At 41.3% G+C, this 20,912-nt stretch overlaps 1 protein-coding gene across 2 annotated transcripts in view; it reads left to right on the top strand.

Moving 5' to 3' along the window:
- The first annotated feature begins 5,312 nt into the window (after positions 1-5,312).
- The window catches only part of CERS6 (ceramide synthase 6), a 94,380-nt gene continuing 78,780 nt past the window's right edge, over positions 5,313-20,912 (top strand). For both annotated transcript variants that reach the window (XM_041403646.1, XM_041403645.1), the window contains exon 1: positions 5,313-5,871. In XM_041403646.1, the coding sequence (XP_041259580.1) occupies positions 5,702-5,871 (170 nt within the window). In that variant the 5' untranslated portion in view covers positions 5,313-5,701. The remainder of the gene's footprint in view (positions 5,872-20,912) is intronic.

Genomic DNA, 20,912 nt, shown 5'->3' on the forward strand with positions numbered 1-20,912 from the left:
CAGCTTCCATTTTTGGAGTCAGGACTGTATTTACAGGACACAGTAAGTTGTCATATTCACTACAGAGCATAAACAGTGGTAGTTACTGCAGCATGGAGTGTGGCCTATTGAGTTATCACTTCAGCTTTCTGGTATCTTTTCCACTTAACTGATTTAAGTGCAATAATGTGTGACCTATAATCTTGAGAATTTTGACACAGTCAGTAAAGCTAAGGGAATATTTAATTACTATCTAGAGCTTTAAAGATAAACTTGTATCAAACAATTGTTGTGTGTCTGATTTTACCCAGTCCTTTGATTTGTATTTTACTTCCAAGTCACATAAAAAAATGAAATAACCTTACTCCTGCAATGTCATTATGAAATAAAAAACAGATGCTTTGGTTTAAAAATGTCAGAATACATACATAATATGTATAATAATATGTGGAAATTAAAATGTTAATTTAATAATTTCAGCATTAATTTAGCAATATTTTCAGCCAACCCAAATGTATATTTTGGGTGAAAAAAAAATTCTGTACAGCTGTGACATAAGTATAGTGAAATTCATAAGGAAGATACTTAAAACTGTGATAAGAAAATACAAATTTATTGCTAGCCTGTTAACTGTCCCCTTAGGCTCCTAGGAAAATAGTAATTTACAGATGGGGGTCTTAAAACCAAATACTAAATAGCATTGTCTTCATTCAGATATGAACACAAAGTATTACCAGGTAGCTACCAGATGACATTGTGACAGTGATGTTAAATGAACTTTGAAGAAAAATCTGAGATGACCAGGTGAATATTCTTCTGAGTAGAATGTAATTACCTTGGAAGCTGTCTGAAAATGACTAGAGAATAAGAAAATTTAGCTCTGACAGTAATTTCTGGAGTTTTTGGGACTGTGGTTTAATAAGACAGCAAATGACTCCCAGGATGACAGGACTGGAACACAGCTTGCAGCCACGAGATGGGAGGTACTGATCTCGCAGAAGTTCCCACTGACAATGCAAATTCCCTGTAAATGATATGACAGGTCAGCATTGTAGTAGCTGACTTTTTATGCTAGATTAGAGCTCCCATTGCATGGAGAGGCAGGTCTGTCCCCTCACAGCTGACACAAAGCTGGCAGAGACTCCAGATTGCATGTTCATTGGCAAGTGGGGCACACCAGTGCGGTTGGTCAGATTTCACTGAGCATTGGAGACAAGGCCTGGCTGCTGCAAGTCTGCAGTCCCGTGGACTGTGTCTGGATGCTGGGGAAATAAGATGCATACAGTATACAATATATTTTGGTATAATGCAGATCTGAAAATCCCTTTACTAAGCAAATTCTAATGTGACTCTACAGCCCAAACCTGGCCACGTGAATAGGCATGCAGCAGAAGTTTCTGAAGGGCCAGTTAAAGTGTGACACAATGTGTCTAGTTTAAGATAAAACCAGCACTTTTTCCAGCTGCCTGTCTTTGCTCAGAGTTGTGCAAACTTCATTACAAGTTTTTTTTCATGATAATTTATTTAAAATTGGTATGGAAGACTCTGACTACTCTTACTGTAGTTTGAGTGGGCCTAGTTCAGTGTAGTATACATTTGGGTATTAAGCAACATTGCAATCAAGTGAACTATGATGGTATCATGATTAGGACATACATTTTCACACACTTCCTTTAGAAATCTAGAGCAGGAAGCCAAATCAAAGTGAACAATGAAAACAAATGAAGCATGGAGACATACTGACTCAGGCAATCCCTGCTTCCTCCTCTCCTTCTGAACTGTCCTCACAGGGCAGTTCTGCTTTAGCTCTTGACTGTAATTGGAGCTCAGCACAAAGCAAAAACCATCCCAAGGCTTGTAAACCTTTCTTTCAGCTAGGGCTATTTGTCCACATATCTTTCTGTGGCAGCCAAACTAATTACCATGGCATGTCTTTCCAAGTAACAAAACCTGCTTGTCTGCCAAGATAAAACATTTGGAAGGCTGTGAAGTGATGTAACCTGGGGACACCTTTGTATTGCTATATTTTAAGTGCTATTACACAGAGCTCTGCTAGTGATTTGAATTCAGGGCATGTTATTTGATAATTGGGTGAAGCCAGACTGGTCTCATCAGACTAATACAACCCCACATAGGAGTCAGGACTGGCAGAAGTTTTGTAATGAAGACTGCTGCTCTGTTAGTGTGATTCTTAGGTGAAATTATTAGAAGAGCTGGCAAAACTAGTAGCACAAGAAGCTAGAAGGGAGCACAAAGCAGCCGGGACCAGCAGGTAGAAGACATGTTAGAAGAATGGCAGCTCATTGCCATGACTTGCACAGCCACTTTCCCTGGGCCCATGGTCCTTCATGTTCTCCAGGTGGGCACAGAGCAGTCACACAACACCCAGGCAGTCCTTGGCCCTTCTGCTTGGTACATCATTAGCAGTCTAGTGATACTGACCTATGGAAATGGGATTGGCACTAATGCTTTTATAAGTATCAACCACAGCCATCTCTTCTGCTTAGGAGCAATGCAGTTCAGATTTGGATAACAAGAAGTCTCAGTGGATTGTGTCATTGGCACCTGTACTACCCAGTTCATTAAAGGGACTGGTCCAGAGTCTTATCACAGTTGCCTATTTGCGAGTGTGATGCTACTCCAGAAATACAGTAGACTAAATGAGATATTTTTTTAATTGGCTGATTGCTTCCAAATCTACAGCAATCTTTTAAAATCAAGAGGTTTTTCTGAAGCTTCTCTTTTAGTGGACAAACTCCTCCAGGTGGCCAACAATATGGCTCAAGGTCTTGAACTAGCAACGTGTAGGCTGTCAGTTTTCTCTTCTTCTTTTTGGAATGGTAACATAAGATCAGTAATTTTGCAGAATCCATGTATCTGTTTTTGTTTAGTTATTACTAACTCTTGTTAGTAATTACAAAGTGTCCAGGCTGAGCTTTTGAAGAACCAGTCTCAGTTTCAGCCCTTTACCTTCTTTTAGGACAGCCAAGTTTTAGCACTATCTTGGAGTAAGTTCCTTCAAGGTAGGAGACCACAGTTTTTAAAGTTCTACTGGGCTCCATTTTGTGGGGGACAGGAAAGAAAAACACCGTGGTAAGATCTCCCTTCAAAGCACAATATTCAAGCATTCTTATTCCACAGTCATATCTTGGCTACAGCTACAGTTTGAATTCAACTAAAAGCTTTTAATTGGTCATCCTTCCAAACATTTCCAAACTGTCATTCATTTTCAGGTACGCCTAGAGATCTATTGTCCTAACATAATAAAAAAAAATTAGTCTGAGACAGAAGTCAATTACACTAATTGTTCAGCAGGAATTAACCTCTTATGCATCATCAGATTATTACTGTTGCTAGGTTCATTTTGCAAAGATCTTTCCTTTATCTGTACATAAGCAAAGCTAAGCACCAGGACTTGTGAGTCTCAGTACTGACTGGGAAATAACTACTTTATTGGAATGAGAACAGACATGTATATTGAATGTACTTCTAAACTCACTGGAATATTGAAATAGGCTGCAAAAAGGTCACCTTCAGCTATGGGATAATGACACCAATTGTCTGACTAAAAATAGCTTTGCCATAAACACAATTATTAACAAAGTAAATGGTTATCTGTGTGTTGACAGATATTAAAACAATACCTAAAGAACTTTTAACCAAAGTTGATGCTTCTGAGGTCGTTCTGAGGATGTGCCCTCATACCTCCATTTAAAACTCACTTATGCACATCCATTCAGAAAATGGAGTGATCTGGATGATTTGAGAGGTGTATGTGTACGTGCAGGAGCCAGCTCAGGTGTATGTGAGAATGTGCTGAAAGATAAGCTCCCAGGGGAAATTCTAGGGGAGTTCTAGGTCAGCTGGAAGAGAGGTGAAATCTGACTGTGAGGACAAGGCAGAGAAGTTGGAAGGAAGGATAGGCAATTTTTTGGTACTGGATGAAAGGACTCTTGACGATTTGAGTGAATAAATATTTTCCTATGCTCAGAAAAATATTATTTTTATGTGAGTAAAACTTCATTGGGGTGTGGAACTCATGGTCTGCTTTCCCTCTGAACTGAAATTCCAGCAAAGCCCTGGATTTTGACAGGTCATGTCAGAGAAGAATCCTGAGACAAAGTGAAGGAAGAGCTGGGGCCAGGCAGATCTGGCAGTGGTGCTAGAACTCACACTTTTTTCCAGACAATTTGAAGGAGAGACTGTACTCTCTCCCCTAGAAGCAACCACAAGGACTGAATTGGAATAATAATACAGCCACTTAGGAAATTGTCTCATCAATAAAACAGAAACATTCACTGGCAGGTTTACCTGCATGGCTCATCAGCCATCCTGCCAAAGTATTTCCTGAAATTTCCCTGAAATGTCCTAGATGGAAATTATCTCCATATACAGAAGTTGTTTGCTTCCTTTTAATTGAGTGACATTTTCCACAGCATTATGTTTGACTTATGATTTTATTCAGCACATAAATGTCAGCACAGACACGAGGAGCTGTGCAATTCATTTTTCAGGAAGGGCAAATAGAGCCAGTGGGGTAAAAAGAGCAAGTTAGCATAAAACATAAAAGTGGATGATAAAACTCTGAAGTGTGTGCAGAGGTCTGGGTCTCAGTATTCAATAGCCTGACGGAAAGTATGATGATACAGTGAAGAAAACAGAAGGCATCTAAGATAAACTGAGGCGGGGCAGAAAAAAAGTGATGTTACAGGAGCTACTAGTTCAAGTAATTCTGTGTGTGCCAGGACCACCACACGTACAGTCCTGTGGCTATAGCTATATTAAAGCCTGCTGTAAAGTTTAGTCAAATTGTAGTTTTCCTCTTGCAGCATATCTCTAGCAAGACATGGCAATGAGATAAGGAATCAGAAGTAAAAATCTATGTAAAACGAGAAAGGTTTTTTTTAGCCAGGAATGCAAAGCCATAGTCCTAACCTCTATCTTGTTGCTGATGAGTCGCGTGCTTTTCCATGCCACATTTACACGTGTTTGCTGTACCCGCGTTCAGAGTAAAGTCTTTGAATGTTTCAGAGTCCTTCCACCGGGACAGCCCCGTCCGCGATTGAACACCTCAGCCGAGAGGGCCGGGAGCAGCGCTCCGGGCAGGGGATACTCTCGGGGACCGGACTGCGGAAGCCGACCCCGGCCCGCCTGGCTGTGCAGAATTCATAGAGGGCTTTTCACTCCTGCCCCCTGCCTACTCCTACCGGGCGACAGCCTTTCCAGGCTCGCCGGGACCCCGGCTGGGCGGCGAAAGGGCGGGTGGGTGACACGGAGCGGAGCCGCCAGGGCGGCGGGCCCCGGGCCGGCACTGAGGCGGAGGCTGCCCCGGTGGGCACAGCGCTGCTGCCGGCAACCTCGGCCGCGGTGAGTTCCCCGGGGATGGGGTCTCTCTTGCTCGGGTTGCGTCTCTTCATTTTCGGGCTTCGGTGCGGTCTTTAGGCAGGGGAAAGGGGCGGGGGAAGGCGGCTCCGGACCGCCCGGCGGGGCCCCGAGCAGCGGCGGGCGCGGGCGGGAGCCAATGGGTGCCGGCGCGGCTGTGTGACAGGCGGGGCGGCCGCTGCCCCCGCCGGGCGGGGAACCTGCACGGCGGCGCTTGGCAGCATCATCCGCGGCTGCGGGGCTGACACACGCCTCCATCCTCCTCTCTCCCGGCAGCCGCTCACACGCGCCTCGCCGCGGGCGGAGCGGAGCGAGGGGCGCCGCGGCAGACAAAGCAAAGATGGCAGGGATCCTCGCCTGGTTCTGGAACGAGCGGTTCTGGCTGCCGCACAACGTCACCTGGGCGGACCTGCAGAGCACGGAGGAAGCCGCCTTCCCGCAGGCGGAGGACCTCTACCTCGCCTTTCCCCTGGCCTTCTGCATCTTCATGATCCGGCTGCTCTTCGAAAGGTAACGCCGAGCCCCTCACGCCGCCGCGGGCTTGGCTGGGCGGGCCCAAGGGCGGCCGAGGAGCTTTGTCAGCCCAGCGTCTTCCCTCGCCGCTGCTTCTCTGCCGGCCTTGCCTGGCCCTTACGTTATCCCTGCCCCCTCGGCTGGTCACGTAGCGGGCCCGATGCGGGAAGGTGGAGGGGTTCGAGAGGCAGCCAACACGCCGTTCCCGCTGTCTGCAGCGCGGCCCGGTGCGGGCGCTAGGAGGCGAGGTCCGCCCGGGAATGGGCGCAGCCCTCCCGCCACCTGCGCCGGCCGAGGCGGGCGGGAGAGAAGGGCCCTCCGGCACCTGTGCGGCTTAGGGCGCTTGCCCGCGACCCACGGGCTGCGGCGGGGTCCTGTCTGCCCCCCTCACGGAAGCTCCGCAGAAGAGTGGCGACCGGCCGCGGCGGGAAGTGGTCCCGGCAGGAGAGTTTGCCCGCGCCCCCGCCGCAGGGCCGCTCTCCACAGCGAAGCCCGCGCTGGGTCCGCTGCGCGGCCGGGAGCGGCGCTGGGAGCTGGGGCCGGCGGCTGTTCAGCTGTTCCGCGTGGGGCCTCAGGTGGGAAGGGGCAGTTCTTGGTGAGGGCAGCCCGGAGCAGCGGGGCTGAGCAGAGCTGTGCGTGGCCAGTGCAGATGGTGTCGGTGAGCGGTCCGTGCCGAGTGTCGGAACACTGTCAGAATGTGGAAGCTCAGTGATGGAACGCGCTAGGCGCTGTTCGTCTCTGAACCAAACTCACCGTTCTTCGAGGCTGCTGGACTCATAAACCACGTTTCACGAATACATTTATGTATGTATATGTATACTTAAACATAAGGCGTCAGAGTAGCGCTCGGTCAGCAGGGACGGTATTTTCTGTGGGTGTTCCCGAGCGGGTGCTGGGCAGGGGCCGCCTGTCTCGGGCACGCAGCAGGAGCCAAGCGGGTGCTCCCTTGAGCACGCTGCTGCGCCGCCTGACAAAGGTGCTGCTCCCTCAACAGCGGAGAACAAAAGACGGCTCCTTATGCCAACACCTACGTGTTTTCAGTGTTGTTTTCTTAGGCATGCTATTAGGGTAGTCAAGGAAGATAAAGGAAGACCGGTAGTTACTACATGCCAGAGAAGGGCTGTAAAAGATACTTTAAAAATTATAAAAGAGCTTATCTGCCAGGTACCACTTCAAATTTCCTAAGCATTCCCTCTCCCTGGTTAGAACTTGCCTGTATTCCTTGCTTGGTTGAGAGGACCATATTTGTTTTGAAAAATAAGCTGTCACGGGCTGTTGTAATCTTCTGTGTTGCTTTACAGATTTACTGAACAGCAAAAATTGTCATCTGTCTGAAAATCTGAGGTTGTGAAAAGTTAATTGAAGCAATTGAGTTAAATACTGCAATATAGTTACAAGTGGAGTAATAAGCACAATTACAAGTATTTAGATTATATCACAAAATTTTTTTTTGAAATCTGTGTGATGTGTACTTTTGAGTGTTGAAAGCAGGTGCATGATATTGCATCTCTTATGTGATGAACTGCAGTAAGCATCACAGCAGGACTGTGTTTTGATGGAGGAACACCTAGTCAGAGAGATAAACTTGAGGCTGAAACTAACTCACATTTCTGCTATTCCTGATGTGGCTATTGTTTGCATTGCAGAAGCTACTCTGATTATGTCGTAGTTTGTGTCCACTTACTCTGGTTATTTTTCTTCATTCATTTAAACTAATGTTTAATTTTGAAATGCATTACATTTTAAAGTGTTAGTTATACATATAGATGAGAATACCAGTATTGTTTAAATTCTCTTGTATTCATTAGGCAGATTTTGAAATTTATATCTAGAAATGTGTTCTGCTAACCTGACTGTAGGTGAGAGACCTCCAAAGATGTTTTACTAACAATTACTTAGGTATGTGTTTTTTCCTTTTAAAATTAAAATAAATTCCATAACTCCGCTGTGAGAGTAGGATCAGGCTGTTTTGTGTGGGATTAATTCACATGGCATGGTACAACAGTGATTTTTCATGTAGAGCATTTTATTAAAGCAGGCTGAGCGAAAGCAACTGGACCTGTTTCCACTGATGAAAGCAGGGGGATTGTGTATGACTTTGAATGGGGGAATGATCAAGCTTTATTATTGCTTAGTGTTAATTGTTTTTTTCAGATTTCTGTGCTTTTGTTGTTGGGAGCTACAGAAATCCTTCATGCACATCATCAATTAAAGGTCTGAAATTATCCACGATTAGAAGGGGGAAGAGAGGAATATCTTTAAAACTGATTTTTTCTTTCTTCTCAGTATTAGAACATGGGGTTTTTTTTAAACTCAAGTTGTGGATGACTGATGTATGTGATGCATCCTGCAACATACTCCTACATATGTTTAGCCGTTGCAATGATAGCAGCTAAAGAAGAAATAAGAATAGATTCTGTTACACATTTAAAAAAAACATGTAGATTTATTTTAGATCTATGACTGTACTGGAGCATTTGTAACATCAATGTATTCGCTCTTTTGTTTTGGAAGATACCCTAATACAGGTGCTCTTGTAATTCTGTACACTGGTTGGTAAGCAGACACAAGGTGTTAAGAATCTGATTATGTTTTTTATATCCATTATTTTCAGACTGCTTCATAGCAGCTGACTGCTGGGCTGCTGTAGCAGTATGGTTTATTCCTCTGCTTCATAGGAATGGTTACTAACTTCATGAATGCTCACAATAGTAAGAAATACAGTTTGGGGGAGTTGGACTTTACGTGTTTGCTCACAAAGTTCTTGACATGTTTGGGGGATGCAACTTGCAATGCTGAAAGTTGACATTATGTTTATATTCTATATACATATGTGTTTGTGTGTACATATTTGCAGGTGGAATTGAAATTACAGAACTTGGAAATTTTGTTCTCTACATATACACGTATTATTTACAGAGTTAATCCTAGGAGGATTGCTGTTGTTGTTTGTTACTGGTTTGGTGAATCAGCTAATCAAGCCAAGAAAATAATCTAGACGCTTCTTCATTTTTTCTTTCTCCTTTCAAATGGGTTATTTTTTTGTTGATTTCCTTGTCCTGCTATCCCTGACCAGCCCTCTTGAATGAATGGAAAAGGTAGATTAGAACATTAATGGTATGTTCAGTCACCTCAGCAAGTGGATCTGATGATGATGAGCTCTCCTGAAATAAGCTTTGGTCTGAGGTACAATCTCACAGTCATGAGATTTAGCGGATGTATCTGCTGAGGTTATCATAGTTATGGATGAGGTGTTAAAATACTTTAACAGCCTTGTTTCCCTTCCTTCTCATTCATCTTTCTTTGAACACAAAGTACATTTTAGAAAATTACAATAACTAAGCACAAAGATAGTGTTACCTAGTAATTTGGAAGATGGCAGAAGTTTAGCAATGCAGTGAGTAATGTGGGAACATATTTCCCCCAAGTATGTATCCATTTTGTGTGTCTTACTATGTTTTCTAAAGGCATGTAACAATTAAGGATACCCCTTGTACTATACAATGCCTTCAGGTGATGTAAATGCTCAATAGTATGTCTCTGTCTCCCTGGATCCTTTTCAGTTCTAGTGTGGGAAAGACAGCTTAAAGCTGAATTGAAACTGACCTTACTAAGAGCAGGGTGTTGTAGTTTTCATTGGCCTAAAAAAAAATAAATAAACACCTGTTGTTCTGGGTAAATACAATTTTTCTTCTTTTGTTTATGTGCTAGTATAAACTTCTTTTGTTCTGTGCTAGCACTGCTCAGAAGCAGCATCCTTTCCTAAACTCCTAAGCATGTCCTCTCCAAGGAGTGTGTGCTTCTACAAAAACTGTATTCACTCAGCAATCAGTGTGCTTGTTGGACACAAAGCACGAGGGTAACGCTCCTGTTTTAGAGACTTCTCTCAAGGGAGAAATTGACTGAATCCTCCAAAAGAATTCGTCATGAAATAGATTTCTGATGTGGTCCAGCAATCTTCTGAGTCAAGTAGTCTTATATTGCTGCTTTCTTTACAGTTGGCTCACTTATTGAAGTCACTCATAGTTCATCTTTGCACTGTAGTTGCACTGTATTTTATTTCCCTCATCTTGTAAGCAGCAGTTTGGGCTCAGACCTAATGAAATCACTCAATGAATCAGCAGACTGCTTATACTGCTTTTATTGTAATCTGGCCTTGATGAGGAGCAGTTGTCAAAGGTGATGCTGATATTCTGCAGTTGATGGAATGGCTCATAAGGTCAGAGATAGCTTGATTATATATAGCAACAGCCCTCCAGCTGCACTGACTTGAGCTGAGCCAGCCACATCATTTACTATTACTCTGATCAAGATACTGTAGACACTGAGCATATGGAAATTCATGGCTTTTATTTGAAACTGCTTTTGTAATGATAATTCAGTCTCAAAGGTAACCTCAGCTGATTTTCATTTAGCATGACACAGTAGAATACCTAGTGGATCTCGGTGACATGATACAATGACTGTATGGGCATGTATATATATATATTTTTGCTAACTAGAAAAATTAATTTGGATGTCAATACATACAATCTTATGAGTTTTTCTGGTGTGTAGTGTATACATACAAATTTTATTTTTGTGCTCCATAGGACAGCTAGTATTGGTGGGTTTTTTACAACAAAAAAGAGGCTAGACAGGATACAAATTTTGAAAGTGAGTGTACAAACCTCCAGTACTTCCAGCAGCCCAAAACCATTGGGAGAGGTTGGGTGGAGCACTGATGGTTATTTCTGTGAAAACGTTTTTCTAGGCTGTGATATTTACACATTTTTTGCTTACTTCCCTTTGTGTTAGGCAAAATCTGATCATTCAGGTGTAATTCATTTGTAAGTGGATGCATGTGTTCTGACAATAACTTTCTCAGTTCTTTCTTTACCTTTTTTTTTAATATAATTTCTTTTTTTCCATAAGATGACATGTAGGGCTTTTTGCTTGATTGCTATTTACTAAGTGCTTGATTCTGTCAAAATTGAATAGGATATTGAAATTGCTAACGTGTATGAAAAGACAGACCCTGGAAAGAAAATAACTAAAGAACTACTTCTTTTCATCTTTAAATCAATTTTATTTTAAAAAGTAACAATAGAGCCTTAGCAGTAAATAGCTTTAAAATGCATTTATATCTTGCTGATTGTACTATTCATTTGTCTGTGTTTCTTTAAGCTACGAATTTTCTGTCATTTATCTTTTTCTTTATATAACCAGTTTTTGTTTCCTAGGGTTGCAGGGTTGAGCTTCAGCCACTAACACTTGCAGACTAACACTTGCCAACAAAAGGATTGTTTTACCTGCAGAGCTGTTGTCTGTCTTGCCTGGTCTCTTACCAGCTCGGACCAGTGCAGTGTATGTTCTCACACGCTGGTTCTGCTGCCGTGAGAGCAGTGCTGGCTGGTACTGTCTCAGTTGCATAATGCAGTTGTGTGTTCACGCATAGGCTTAGAGTGTTCCTTTGAAAGAAGGTGGAGTGGATAAAATGCACACTATATGAATGTCCTTCATATAAGACCATTTACAGATGTGCATTAGTCTCTGTCTTAAAATTAGGAGTTAAATGGGAAATGCGTGCTGAGCTCCAGAAGAGAATGCCATTAAAAGTGATTCCTAAAATATCCATGTGAGAGAAGTGTGACAGCTAAACCACAGCTCTGCCAACAGAAAGTTTTCAGTGACAGGTCACTAGTGGGTGCTGGGAGCCTGTTAGTGAGGTAGAGCCACATTTAGTGGGGTTTTATCTGAGTGCAGGTTCCAGTTAATGTAGCAACTCCAGTTTCATTCCTGCCTGGATTCCTGCAACCATGCAATTGGATCCAAATTACCTGTGTTGTGTCTTTTTCTGCTGCCCTGCTTCTGCCTCTGTCACTGATTAATAGGCGTTTGCCAAGGATTTGTTTTTGGGAAAAGAATAGCTTCCGGTATGCTGCCCATTTCTATGCATCTGCAGACCAGTGTCTTATTAGTCCTTACAAAATATGTAGTAAATTAACATTTGGGATATTCTGTTCCCTTAAATCTATCACTGTTACTGTCAACAGGGTTGATGCCTGAGCTGAACAGTGTTTATTTGACTATATTTTGGGGGGGAGGCTTGTTCTTTTTTCTCAAGTTGTTAAATATCCCATGCCTGCTGTAGTTTATTAGCGTGTGGTGTTTCTGTGCCTGTCTCTAGATGGTCTTGGAGTTTTGAGAAGAAAGTTAAAATTACAGCATAAAACTATATAGCTTTTGTAAGTGATGTAACCTTATATAATATCCAGTTGTATGCTTAAGACTGTGGTTGGTGCCTGATGGACAATCAGATGCATAAGATGTTTATCAACAGTTCCTTGGAGGAGTTGATCTAACACCTGGATTGCTTTGTGTCTCCCCCCAGAGTGACTTCCTTCACTCACTGGGCACTTGCAGATTTTGGGGGACAGCCAAGGGAAAGGAAGGGTCTCTGATCATGAAACATGTGGGTCTCTGATTATTTGGAACAGGAGGAATTACTAATGTCTTGCTTTAAGGCGAGCAAAGTTTCTGACAATCAGATGGGCTGAGAACTTCTGTCTTCTGGGGGGAAATGTTTTTAGCACATAGTCCTTATGGAGGACTAACTGCACCATATGGCATCCAGCAGTTTCTGGTTATGCCTTTCTGGTTATTGTGAAGTAGTCAAACTGCAGCCAGGGTGAGAGAACTGGAGTGTTTAGCACAGTCAGTTGAAATCTTAGAAATGGTTTTTGTAACACAAAGTTGTGACTTCTGCACATAAAAAGGAGAGTAAACTGTATTTTTTTCCCCTATGTAGTTAATACCTCTCTTGATAGCAAATTCTGCTGTTGTTAAGGTTTAATATTTCTGAGCAATTGTAAAGCCTCATGTAACTATTACTGATGTAGCACAATCAAATTTTAACTCTCAAGATAATTGTACAATTACTAAGAAAATTTAAGAGTTGTAAAGGAGTGTTACATCCAATTAACCATGTCATGTATATTGGCTATTAATCCAAATTATGTTTTGCACAGGGAGGAATGAAATGTTGAGGGTCTCCAGACTACCTTGTATTAATGAAGTATCTTTCAGGTTCACTAACCTAAAACTCATTTTAATATTATAAATTATGCACATTAAAGTTTGGTCTGAAGTGATGAAAAGCCTTCTTTGTGCTCACAGGTCACACTAGAATAGTTAAATCAAAATACCTAAATCACTTGTATTTTTTCACAGTGCAAGTGCAGTAGAAGCTTCCTTTTAATAATATCTTCACTGTACTGGTTTCTCCTGTATGGATGAGGGCAATAGCCTATAGTACTATACTAAAAGAAATAAATCTAGCTGACATAGAACAGAACACTTGTGCACAAACACAGGTTAGAGCTTGGAATGTGTTCATTGGCATAAAATCTTACATTCTTGAGGCTATTTGAGTATTTGTGCTTGCAGTGGTGTTTATCATTTGCAAAAGCTAGTAGCTCTATTTTTATCAGTAGTGAAATAACATAACATGTGGTGTCATCAAATCTACTCACTGCGCATTTGCCATCCTCTGAGGTAAACTTAGTATTTTTTAGTTCCACAAGCAGAAAGAGAAAAAGGCTTAATAGAAATGATGCTGAAATCCTCACTTCAGCATTGGGATCTCTTCACTCCCTTTTCACCTCTATTTCTGACTGATTTCAGTTCTATATGACATTGAAAAAGTTCAGATACCTGATTATTTTTTCATTGGGACTGCTGTTTACCATGTCTGTGGGACTCCTATCTTTTCACTGAGAAGACAGTGGAAGCGAAGACTACTCTCAGTTTATACTTTCCTAAGGTGTTTGACAGAACTTTAAACTATGAAAACTGCTTTTGTACCAATACTGTCTACCTTGAAATGGTACAAACAGCTAAACTGCCTAGACTAATGAGAGATGCATTCCTGCAGTGGCAGGAAATTGCTTATTTGGAAATAAGACTTTGCTCTATAGCTCAAAGTAAAGAGCTTACTCCAAAGGAGTCCCTGATCACAGAAGTAATGTGAAAGGAAGATCAGAGTGGTGCATTGTAATATCCCTTGTGCTTGCTCTTCCTCGTGTCTGTTGTGACTGTGTGCTGTATGTATTGCTGAGACACAGTTGTCTCCACAGTTAGAGATAGACAGCTTGGTGTGCTTTTTTTTAAGGGGACTGCTCGGACAAGGTATGTTCCTTAAGGTGCACAGAAATTAGCCTTGATATGGCAACTGCTAAAACATAGTAAGTGGGCAGTGTAAATGTGAAATGCTAGTGTAAACCAGTGGGCATTACAGTGTGACAAAGCAGACAAAATTAAATCTACATTAAATGAAAGTGAGCTCAGACATTTTTGGGGTGGTGGGTGAACTCAGGTAGCACTTCTCAACCAGGAGGGTGAACTCAGGTAGCACTTCTCAACTTCTCACTGTGCAGCTGGGGTGCTGGAGGGCTCCAGTCTTTCATCAGCTGACTTATCAAGGCTACAGCTCTTCGGAGCTCTGCTGTAGCAGATGAGATCAGTGCTTTGCCAGGACCAGAATCCCCCTTACAACTGGAAAGACCAGTTGTTTCTGTTGAAAACAAAGTTCTAGGAAATGAGTGGGTCATGAGTATGTGCCTGTTGACAAGCTTTCCTGCATTTGTCCATTAGCTTTTCCTGCTTCAGTACTTGTGGTTGTCCAAAGCATGCTGCTGGATGAGACGATCAGGTCCAGTTGGGTATAATTGATTCCTGTTATGGGCATCATGTTGGAAAGAAATTCTTGAGAAAAAGAAATGCAGGTGGTTAGACCACAAGCAGAAACGTGCTGTGTATATACTGAAGCAATAATTGAGTGGTTGATTCTTATCTGTCAGGTTTTCCCACACAGTAGTATGAGAGGAGGGTGAGAACTGATATGATAAGAGAGTAGCCTGAAAATAATTCAGTAGCTCCGGCGCCAAACATTTCCCAGTGTTACAACACTTGTACTAAATTAACAGTGATTGCGTTGTTATGATGATGACAAATTGAACTGTAGATGGAGTTCTGGGAGTGCTGGTGGACACAGATTCTTCTTAGTGGTGTACAGTGAAAGGACAAGAGGCAACAAGCAATTGATAGGCATAAAATTCTGTTTAAACAAACTTTTTGTTGGGATGGTTGTGAAACACTATGACAGGTTACTCGGAGAAGCTGTGGAGTCCAGTTGTGGATGTACTTGGAGAACATGGGCATAGTTCTGCACTGATTGACCATCCAGCAGACTTGGTGATCTCCAGAGGTCTCTTCCAACCTTGGTGGTTGTGTGAGATCATCAACCTCACAGAATGACATAGGTGCAGGCCTCTAGGGCGCTCCTGAGACCTATGTCTGGATGAAGTTTGTAAACTGTATTGGAAAACTGAATAGGAGAGGATTAAGTTGAAGTTTACTGGAAGCTTACAGAAGAAAATTCAGGCAGCGCACATAACATTTGATTGAATGGACATCTGGACTTTCCATTTCCTGTAGGATGGATATTTTGATTTTTATTGTAGGCTGGTATGTGAACAGATGGGATGTAAATTGGGGAATAGGTGTGGACCTCCTCTACCTAAGACAGGAATTACCTTATGGGTACCCAGAATGAAGTTTGAGTTGCTTTGAAATAAATACATTCTGTCCCCCTTCTAGGATCAATGCTTTGAGTCTCCTACAGCATAAAATTTGATTATAACAGGCCATTTTGAGGATAATTTTAGTTTTGTTCCACTTGTTTCTTCTCAACACTGCAATATCTTTAAGATAATTTTGGGTTTGAAAAAATTCATGGAAAAAGGTGCTTAGATGACAGAAAACAGAAATCACATGCCTCACTGGAAAAACTTTTATTCCCTTTGTGTTCAGGATAATAAGAGTAAATCAGACTTAGGGGAAAAAAGAGAGAAGGCAGTCTTTAGTCTCGTTCACTAATTCTTTATATTGGTAATAAACTGCATAGTTGAAAATACATTTGTATATGTGTGTGACAGAGAGTAATATATATGCCACAGTGGCATCATGTCATTCTGATGCAATGTGCTTTTTTCTATTTTGTTTTTAATATCCTTACATCAAAAAATAGTTGTAAGGTGTGCATGTAAAATATTGAGTGCTCTAGAAAATGAGATATTTTGAAATGTCACTTTTTGGGGTGATAATGAAACAGTTTGATATTTGACACAAGAAACATACCTTTTCTCCTAATTAGAGGTCCTATCATGTGTGCTAATCTGGAATTGTTATTTTCTAGATCATTTACAGGAAACATGAAAAATACTTGATTTTCTTCCAGTTTGGAATGAAATGGAAAGTTAGAAATGTCAAAATTTCATCAGGAGCAGATGTCCTGACTTTCAGCCAACACTGACTGATAAATGAGTTTGGTTAGAAGACAAGGATGTAGAGATAAAAATGAGATCTCTATAGCATTGCCAGCCTTCAGAATCACACATTCTTTGCCGGAGTTAACCAGTTTGTATCATGCATGATACACAGAAAATTTTATTGTATTTTTCTATTTGTTTTGTGTTTTGTTGGAGGAAAAAATACCCCTTAACAGGTAACCTGTAAAATCACCTCTTAACAGGTTGATTTTTTTGAAAATTGGCTGATGGTTTGTTAGAATCATGGCAAGAGTTTGAATCTATAGCCTGACATTTACCTTCAGTTGTCAAAAGTGTGCTGGCAGAAATAGGACACTACTTCATCTTGCTTACTCTTCCACCAAGAGCTGCCTCTGAGGTTTGAAGAGAGCCCAGCTGCTTGTATCCATCGCATGAGTATTCCTTGTGTTTTGCCTCGTTTCCCAAATAATTCAGGTGTAACACGAGAGCGGTTTAGAGCTTTAAATACTAATAACAAACCTCTTAAGTAAGTTGCCTCAAAGGAAAGAAAACTTCAAATTTACCTTGAAGGATTTGCTTTTACACTTATTTTTAAGGGTTCTCAAGGATTTCAAGCTGATCCTAATTTTGTCAAGGGTCTTTCTCAGTTTGGTGGAAAAACAATGCGTTGGTCATCTTCATCTCAAAACCCTTCATGTGCTCATCAGGAAAAAAACCATAGCTTCTTTCACATTTTCTTTCTGTAAAGTCCTGTATCTATACCAGGAAATAGTTTTTTTTAATGGTTTTTAAATAACCCAAGTGCATTGACTAAGAAAATGACATCTGCTAAATAATCTGCCTTCCTCTTCCAGCTCTCAGACTAGAGCACAGCACATTGAGAAACTATATACAGAAAGGATGTATCTGTCAAAGCACGGATGTTGCCAGCTATGTGGTCCATAAAGTGATGCGTTGATTTCAGTCCTCCATATCCAGTGTTCTGTGTATAATATGCAAGGGACCTCTGCTTCCCTTGAATACCCATGGCTCAGTTGAGACCTTGGCCACAATAGGAAGGTGTTACTATGGATTTTGTTTGACTTTTTTGTTTATTTGTGGTGGTGGGTTTCTGTCTTGGGGAAGGCTTGTTGGAATGAAGAGCCAAGGCACTAGTACCCAACATCTTACCTTCTTGTTCACATGTAGAAATTTCAAATAAAAAGCAAGATTAGTTCATCTTCATATATAAAAACAATCCTTAGAATCCAGATATTACCACTTGCATCTTGTCTTCTTTTTCAGACTTGTATTAACTTCACCTGTCCTATGAATCTCTTGAAAAGCTTTAGGCCTGCCTGGTGCACATGGACTGGTAAATCCTAAGTCCTACATGAAAAAATATGGGCCAGGGGTTTTCATGCTCCCATCCCAGTGACTTCATAGAGTTTGCTGTGAAACATCCTGGATTCCATACATCAGGCTAGTTGTTGGTCTTCCAACATTAGCATTTGTTTCCCTCTATGAATTTTAATGTAGAAAGAGCATTAATTTTGTGAAACTGTATTACACGCATCAAGAGTTTTGTCACACAATCTTACCGGGTTATTGCAAACAGTAAGATGTGCGGGAGGTGTAAATTATAGTGTCTTTGAGGGGGATTGAACTGATTTGAGGATCTGTATTACACTTGAATATAATTTATTTACTCGTATGTCCTGAGTTTGATCTTCTGCCAATATAAATTAGAAATCAACTTTTGCTGAGTTCTGGTGTTTTGTCAGCATACATCTTCTGTGAAAGACCAGAAGTTTTATGACGTTATGCATTGTCATGTGTATCCATGGAATTTTAGTAATACAGTAACCTAATCTAATAATTAGGTTGCTGTTTTAGTAATTATGAAGCAGAAACAATTCTTTCTCTATATCTATATATACATATATATAAATATATAAAAAATATATTTTTGCATTGCATTTTTCTTTCCTTTACTAAGTGCCAAATTTTCCTCCTTCTTCCATTTTTTCATGAGTAGTAGTATGTATGCAGCCAAAAAGTATTAATTTTGTCTGAAAATCCTCACACAAAGAAGGTTGGTTAACATTTCATGTCAACTAGAATGACTTGTCCTTTTTTCACAGAGTGAGAAGTGCTCCTGCATTCTGTAGGGTGATGGAGCAGTGAAAAGGACCACATGCTAGCCTTGCTACTCCTTCCTTCAGCCCCTTTAACAAAAACAGCTCCAATAGTGACTGAAGACTGAGGCTGCTGCTTGGTGGCAGGCTGCTGGTACGCACCTTGTGGACAGCTTTTCTGCGTCCTGCCTCAGTTCCGCTCTTGCACAAAGCTGCTTTATGGTGGAGAAGACGGTCTGGTACATCTGTGCCGTGGTTGTAGCTCCTCTCTACATGTGTAGGGTGGCTGGAAGTAGTATTCAGGTGTTGCCCTAGCAGGCAGTGTGCTGCAATGTGCTGCAACTGCATTGCTGTCAGTCCATGTGACAGGTAGTTTAATGTGAGCCCAGGCATTCTATGTAAACTGCAGTCACTGCCAGAGTAACAATGTAAGCAGCTATTAAGAGCTTTGAGTGCAAACAAACAGAAAAAGAAAAGTGTTGTCCTTATGATGATGATGTTTGTTCCACATGTGATGATTTTGTGATTTAGAGAGTACAACAGGGTGTGTGTACATGTTGATATTAAAATAGGTTGTAATGACGATCTCCATGACTGTCTCAACAAGTCTGCCACTCTGCTTCACAACAAGGCTTTTTTTGCCTTGCCTGATACTGCTGCAGGTATTTGTTTATACTGAATGACATAAAGAGGCCTCTGAATGGGTACACTTGCATAATGAACAGTGCATTCATTGGATCCACCCTGTATTTTTTTACAGCTTCCATTCACTGAGCTTTCTTCAATTGAAGGCTTGGCAAATGTTCCCTCTCAGCTTTGCCTACAGAAGAGCTGTTACCAACCAGCAAACTTAATCACAGGGGTGGGCCTTGCATCCTTCTGGCCCTCCACACTTCTGGCCTGTGAGGAAGTCATGAGAAGTATTTTGGTCTGGTTTTGCTGTTGATATTGAAAGAGTGAGGCTCCTGATCTCAGGAGGTCTAAATTTGAATATTATAGTCAAGTAGAGGACTAAAACTTAGTGTGCTTGTGTTTTCTGCTGATTATTTTGAATAATCTATCACGGGGCCTTGGATCCTTTTTTTATGATATGAGCATAATTACAGTAACTCCTTATTACTTCTAAGACCTTTTCATACTTTTTAGTGAGAACTATCACAGATAACAAGAAGTTTTTAGAACTTAATGCAAGTGAGCCATCCTACTGAACTCAAAGCTCCTTTCCCCTTGGACATTTTGCTCTAGTCTTACAGGTGCAGTTGCTTCTGTCCTAGGATAATTTCAGGATGTGTCTGGGATATGTGAGGATAGAGCAGAAGCAAGAAGGTGGAAAATTTCACCTTCACACTGCAGTTTTATGGGATAATTTTCTCCGCCTCTCTTAAATAACACTTACGTGTATAAGGTCTCAGTGATAGGCAGTGACCCTCAACTGTGTGAAGCATCCACTTCTAAGGGAGCACCATTAATCAGTCCCATTCGTGGTTTGACAAGGGCAGATGTGGAAGATGAAACTACAAAACATGCAGGGCTTGTGGGAGTCCTTACCAGAAATCTGTTTTGGAGAATTCAAATCTTGAAAAAAGGCACTTCCAGCTCTAAGCTCTAACAGCCACTGAAGAGTTAATTTTTTTTATAACTTCTTAACACCTTCTTGAATATTGTCTTGCCTGGAAATTTTCTAGTTTATTACTTAGAAGAAACAAAGGAAACTCTTCATGGTTGCAAAATGCAAGCTGTCAGGCTATCTTAATTTTAATAGTATCACCTTGTTCATCCATTTATGGTGTGGCCAGAAGAGTCATAGGCATTTTTCTTTCTCATTTCTTACCTGAGAAATTATATTGAAAGCATAGTAATAACAGCAATAGTAATAGTGGAGTTGACTATTTGCCTGTTTTGAAGGGGCGTTTCTGATGCAGGTCTATAAAGTGAACTTAATGCACATGAACAGTTGAGAAAGGTCTGAACAATAATACGATGGCTGCATCACTGCCTGTGTCTAACAAGGCTGTGTAAAAGTGAAAAACCACCAGAAGGAAATGCTAATGCTCTTCTACATGAATCATGGGATAATGCTTGGCATGATCTGTGAGTGGAGGAGGGCTGCTGTGTGTGGCAGTGCTCTGTACCACAGGGATGTGTCCTCTTTATTTGGCTAGAAATAAATAAATTTTGTAGCTCACTAAAAGTATGGATTTTAGTAATGCTTTTGGACACCTGAATGTTATCTAGGACACAAAAGAAAAAATACTCACAAAGTTATTCTCTTGTAATTGTTGTACTTTAATTAAGAACTTTTAGGCTTTATTTATGACAATAGCACGCTAGTGGAATGTGCTTCAGCTCTGAGTTTGTAGTTCCATGTTTAGATCTTTCTTCTGCAGCTGGATTATTTATGGTATAAACAAAATGATAAGTTCTTTTGGCCCTACTGCAGAACAAGCTGAGTGAATTTGGCATTCCAAAGCCTCTTTAACAGCGTTAAAAGAATGAGTTATAAAAGCAGAAGTTGGAATACTTCTGTGCCATCAATAAATATTTGCATCTCAGATGACAGATCACGACAAGTCAACCCCCTCATGAGTGT

This window comes from Onychostruthus taczanowskii, unplaced genomic scaffold (assembly GCF_017590055.1).
Source record: "Onychostruthus taczanowskii isolate IOZ18803 unplaced genomic scaffold, ASM1759005v1 scaffold20, whole genome shotgun sequence".
In the NCBI taxonomy this organism is placed as follows: domain Eukaryota; kingdom Metazoa; phylum Chordata; class Aves; order Passeriformes; family Passeridae; genus Onychostruthus; species Onychostruthus taczanowskii.